The sequence below is a fragment of the Arachis duranensis genome, chromosome 7, assembly GCF_000817695.3.
Source record: "Arachis duranensis cultivar V14167 chromosome 7, aradu.V14167.gnm2.J7QH, whole genome shotgun sequence".
NCBI lineage: Eukaryota > Viridiplantae > Streptophyta > Magnoliopsida > Fabales > Fabaceae > Arachis > Arachis duranensis.
In genome coordinates, this window is record NC_029778.3 from 20,265,420 (window position 1) to 20,271,716 (window position 6,297).

A 6,297-nucleotide genomic window follows, 5' to 3' on the forward strand; every position below is an offset into this window, starting at 1 on the left:
TATATATATATATATATATATATAAAATTTCTGTGAGTATTGTAATTTATATTGTATGTATGAATGTATGTTTTTTGAAAGATTCAGTTTAACCTTTAAACAGGCTTATATTGTAGTATTAAAATTATAAGAGTCGTCGTAATACATAAGCTATCAAAGTAGCGCAGCCGGAAGCGTGACTTTTTGATAGTTAGGGTGTTACAGAGAAGATTTCTAAAATTCAACATACATTAAATTTATTCAACATTTGATTAATCATATAATAAACGAAATAAAAAAAATAAAAAAAAGAAGAACAGAAGCCCAAAATAAAAAATGAAAACAGAAAGAAGTCAAAGAACAGAAAAAGAGCCAGAAGCCCATAACTAACCGCAAGAGAAGTAGAGAACAGAAGGCCAGAGCCAAACGATCAGCGACGGCGAGGCGACGACCCGCAACGGTGACCAGACAACCCACGACGGTGAGGCGATTGATGGCGTCTGTTTCGATTGACGGGAGTGGCGCTTGGCTCCGGCGTCTGTTTCGATTGACGGCGGCGGTTATCCTTCGTAGGCAGAAGCTCGAGCCACAAAGAGCTTAGGGTTTGGAGCGGGAGTGTTCTTTGAAGAGATTATGGATTTAGGGTAAAGTGGCTGCAATGAGTTCTTCAGCCTTCTTTTCTTTTGTTTTTTTTTCAAGCCAAACGACACTGTTTCGTTAGTTGGGGGGAGAACCGGTGCCTGCTGAAACCCAGTTGGTTCGCCCGATTCGCCGATTAACCTTGGTTTGGCTAATTTTTTTATCAGTTTTTTGCAAGGTGGTTTTGTAGGTGGACCAGACCGACTAGGTAACCAGTTTTCAGTTAATCCGGTTGAACCGGTCGATCCGGTCCAGTTTTCAGAACATTGATAAAATGATAAAATAAGAAATTACTCACTTTTAAATTAAAATAGTGAAAGTTATGTATAATGAGAGTTATACGTTTAATGGTAATTAATCTTTCATATTATCATTTTACTAATTTTTTTATTTTAAAATATTTAAATTCAAGAAAATGACATAAGAATTGTACTATCTATATTGGCATTTATTTTTTATTTATTTATTAAAATATATGTTATATAACAATTTGTATCAAAATGCTAGAGTCATTAATTTTGAAATGGCTAAATTATTGTTTTAATTAACTTATGTTAGAGTGCGCAAAAAAAAAGAGCAAAAAAAATCATAAAGAGAAAACTAGAAGTGAAGGTGCAAAGCGGAAGGAAGGAGGCACAAGCAGCATCCAAATTTGAAATAAAAGATCCCTTTTGTTATGGATGAGGTACACTTCTCCTCTTGTAAAAATGTAAAAACATAGCAAAAAAAAGAAGAAAATAAAACGACAATCCAAATAAAAAAATAAAGGAAGAAGGAGAAAAACATGTGATGGGTGTGGTGGAGGTGACGGTGACAGGATGCTTATGTCGCTATTGCAGATTAGAACCGCGCAACGTGCTACGCGAATAAGATAGTTAGCAGATCTGGCAGTGTATCACCCTACCACACAGAGCTTTACACCTAGGATGTAAAACAGAGGTGGTGAGGCGCTATGACCTCTAAAAGTAAAAATTTAATATATAATATAGTGAAAAAGGTTTATAACTAGGAGCCTTTGAGAAAAGGGATGAAGTAAAACCGTTAAATTGAAAAGCATAACGCTCATGAAGCGATTAAGACAGACGTCGCAAGATAGAACAAGCTAAGGAGTTATTATACCAAGAGTTCCAAAATTACATATAATAAAACTCAAGGCTCGGGTCACGAAGATAAACCGGCCCGAGCGAATAGGTGTTGATCCGTCCGTTGGCTATAATTCGGCTCAAGACTATAAATCGGAATCAATCTAGTTAAAACTAAATACACACGTACAAGAGTACGTAGAGAGTACGTGTTTTGCTCTCCTAACGAACTTATCCTATACAATCAAATAACTACGTGCCAACCCAGATGGCATAGGAATCTCTCCACAAATCTCTCTAAACAAGCTCACTAAAGAGCAGTTATCACATAATTAGACCCACTAAATAACAGCTCCACAATATCAGAGTAATCGTACCACAACAATTCGATAAATACATCCACTCTTGACATGAAAGAGGTATATAACTCATTCTGAGTCATTTGATATTCATCTTATACTCTTACTAACTTGAGCGTTGGAGTCTCTTTGCAGGTCCCAACCTCCTCCGATGTTCTTTGACGGCTGAAGTATAGCTCGGCATATGTGCTCTTAGGACAGAAAACTCCATACACACAGAAGAATGAGTTATACCTCGGCTCAGATTACTAGACAGGAACATTTGGCACCCACCGTGGGGCCGAGTTTACTTAACCCCACTACCATTTTTTCTACCGAATTATTTATCCTATTTTACAGGTTATAATCAATAGCTGATCGGAAGCTAAAGCCGCGGTGATAAACACCCAAAGCTCATCAGACGAGATACATACATTTTGTGGCAATACAAGTACAAGGAATATCTTTTTCTCAAAGGTGTATTTAAGCTAAGTTCATACGTCGAAACGCATTTATGTGCTCTCTTTTGAAAATATCTTTACTTTTTTACTTTTAATTTTTTTTCTATTAATCTTCCTTGATCTATAGGCCATTCAGTACATGATCAGATCAAAATCGAACTATTCTCCAATTTCCAAATGCACAGGATACCAAACTATCTATTATGTCCAATTATCCCTAATAACCGACCATAAAAATCGGACACTCAAGTTCAAGTACAACACACACGTGATACTTTGATGCAATCATTCAACTTCAAAATATCAATCCGAAAAATACAAATAATAAAACAAACTCGATTAGCAATGATTGTTACTTTGATACATGGGTGATGGACTCATCTCTTTTATTTTTCTATTTTACAATAATTTATGCATGTTTACTTTCAACCCATTTTATTTATGTTACAAATCTTTATTATTCAGTCAATATTCAATAATTAATTACTTTGGACTCGTCAATAAATTATTGTGGGTCGGAAAAATTCTCAAAGACAATTGATCATTACATTCTCGGATCATACAATCGATTCGATCAACTAATACGAATGAACTTTTCAATTTGCCTCAATCAAATACTATATGCCATACATGAAAAATTGTTCTCAAACAGAAAAGTATCCCCACATAATTATATTGATCGAACAACTCTTACCATTCAATTGTTTTTGAATAAATATTGACTAACTGGCTAAGTTTGGGGGCTACCACTCATTGAATAGCCATAACTATCTCACCTTTTTTATTCATCTTTATTTATTTGTTTATCTATTTTATCTGTTACTACCAATTTTTTTCATTTTTCTCTCTTTTCAATCTAACAAGTTGAGCTTGGGGCTGCCATAATCACAATTTCGATTTATAGGTCGGAAGCTCAACCAGTTTAATTGAAAATTTTCACAGGTCAAGCTTGGGGGCTATGATCCGTCCGTTGGCTATAATTCGGCTCAGGACTATAAATCGGAATCAATCTGGTTAAAACTAAATACACACGTGCAGGAGTATGTAGAGAGTACGTGTTTTGCTCTCCTAACGAACTTATCCTATATAATCAAATAACTACGTGCCAACCCAGATGGCACAGGAATCTCTCTGCAAATTTCTCTAAACAAGCTCACTAAAGAGCAGTTATCACATAATTAGACCCACTAAATAACAGCTCCACAATATCAGAGTAATCGTACCACAACAATTCTATAAATACATCCACTCTTGACATGAAAGAGGTATAGAACTCATTCTGAGTCATTTGATATTCATCTTATACTCTTACTAACTTGAGCAATGGAGTCTCTTTGCAGGTCCCAACCTCCTCCGGTGTTCCTTGAAGGTGGAACTATAGCTCGACATCTGTGCTCTTAGGACAGAAAACTCCATACACACGGAAGAATGAGTTGTACCTTGGCTCAGATTACTAGACAGGAACAGGTGTATATACATATATAGATATATATAGGAAAACCCTAAAGAAAACCCAAAGTACAGAGATACAAAACCCGAGTCTCCAAAATCACTTCTAAGAGGAATTAATACAGCATACATATATACAGTGGAGATAATAAGTGTCTAAGAAAAATACAGATAACCAAAATAACCCCAAGAGGTAAAGATCTTTGCAACATCAGAAGCTTCCAGCATGCTTCAGCGGAGTGCCGCCTGTCCTGCATCTAAAAATCACGAAACCCGCATGGGTGAGAACCGGAGGTTCTCAGCATGGTAACAGTGCCTACGTATCTAACATATAATGTCTTGGGAAAGCCGAAGGTAATCTTAGAACTTCCACAGATAATTAAAGCTTAAAACATAACTAAACCATGAAATAAAAATAGGCAACTAGCTAAGGGTCTTCAGAGCTATCTAAAACTCCCCTTTCCAACTCCTCCAAACCCCCCAACCACCAGTGGAACCAAATGCAACAAACACAATTATTACAAACAGAAAAGTTACAAATAGGATTCAAATATAGCAGATAATCAAGTAGCATTTAGTTATGCAATCACTTAGGCAATCCAAACAAGACATATAGATGCATATGATGCATGCCTATCCTAGTGGCTGATGAGTCTCATCTGTCAGTTATAGAGGCAACCCGACAAGTCCTGGTAGCTAACTCTTAGACGGTTCCTCTGTCGTGCATCCCCAACTCGAGTAATTCTCAATCGTAACATATTCATAATCATAATCATAATCATAATCATACAACACCCACTCTTGGTGTTTATCACGGGAGCGAGCTCATCGGACCTTTCACAGTGTCCGGCCACACTGACGACATAGGGTCAGCAGAGTATCGAGTCTCAACGTGGAGCACGTGGTGGCTAGTCACTGCTTTCATCCATGGAAACTCGTGTCTCAGATAATCATTTCACATCTATCCATACACATTCTATAATCATTCCTTATGACCATATCATCACTAGCCTAAGTTTTCACAACCACATTATATTTTAGATACAGGAAACCGAAACTATACCTTGGCTGATTCTCCGCTCAACCTGGAACACCTCCAATTTTCACTTTCCTCAAACTTTCAAGGTGCCAACACCTTTCAAATGGATCTCCCAGCACCAAAAGCCCACTCCAAACCTTTCCAAGACTTCAATCAAGCTCCAATTTGACAATTTCAACTCTAATTCACATAAACTCAACTAGTTCATACAATTGAACAAATTTTAGCACTAGGGCACATGAAATTGGACAAACCACAAGGGTTTAGAGTTTTCTTACCTTTACCCATTGATCCTTGAGCAATACTGATGAGCGGATAATTTATACGCTTTTTGGCATTGTTTTTAGTATGTTTTTAGTATAATCTAGTTAGTTTTTAGTATATTTTTATTAGTTTTTAGCTAAAATTCACTTTTCTGGACTTTACTATGAGTTTGTGTGTTTTTCTGTGATTTCAGGTATTTTCTGGCTGAAATTGAGGGTTCTGAGCAAAAATCTGATTCAGAGACTGAAAAGGACTGCAGATGCTGTTGGATTCTGACCTCCCTGCACTCGAAGTGGATTTTCTGGAGCTACAGAAGCCCAATTGGCGCGCTCTCAACGGCGTTGGAAAGTAGACATCCTGGGCTTTCCAGCAATATATGATAGTCCATACTTTGCCCAAGATTTGATGGCCCAAACCGGCGTGGCAAATCAGCCTCAGAATTTCCAGCGTTAAACGCTGGAACTGGCATAAAACTTGGAGTTAAACGCCCAAACTGGCATGAAAGCTGGCATTTAACTCCAGAAAAGGTCTCTACACGAAAATGTTTCATTGCTCAACCCAAGCATACACCAAGTGGGCCCGGAAGTGGATTTTTAAGTCATTTACCCATCTCTGTACACCCTAGGCTACTAGTTTACTATTAATAGGATCATTTGACATTGTATCTGTACCTCATGACACTTTACACGTTTTCTTTGTGTATCTTCCACGACATGAGTCTCTAAACCCCATGGTTGGGGGTGAGGAGCTCTGCTGTGTCTTGATGGATTAATGCAATTACTACTGTTTCTCATTCAATCATGCTTGCTTCCATTCTAAGATAATACTTGTTCTTAACCCGGATGAATGTAATGATCCGTGACAATCATCATCATTCTCAACTATGAACGACAGACGCAAAAGAATCGCGGGATTCTATTCCGGCCTGACCGAGAACCGACAGATGATTAGCCATGCTGTGACAGAGCATAGGAACATTTTCACTGAGAGGATGGGAGGTAGCCATTGACAACGGTGAAACCCTACATACAGCTTGCCATGGAAGG

The 6,297-nt window shown here is 37.6% G+C and overlaps 1 protein-coding gene across 3 annotated transcripts in view; it reads left to right on the top strand.

Annotated features, from left to right (window-relative positions):
• Window positions 1–6,050, top strand: part of LOC127740611 (uncharacterized) — a 9,535-nt gene extending 3,485 nt beyond the window's left edge. For all 3 annotated transcript variants that reach the window (XR_008001234.1, XM_052251757.1, XM_052251758.1), the window contains one exon: window positions 5,445–6,050. Coding sequence is in view for 1 of the 3 variants with exons in the window: in XM_052251758.1 (XP_052107718.1) it covers window positions 5,445–5,459 (15 nt within the window). In the remaining 2 variants the exon portion in view is untranslated. The remainder of the gene's footprint in view (window positions 1–5,444) is intronic.
• Window positions 6,051–6,297: the final 247 nt, after the last annotated feature.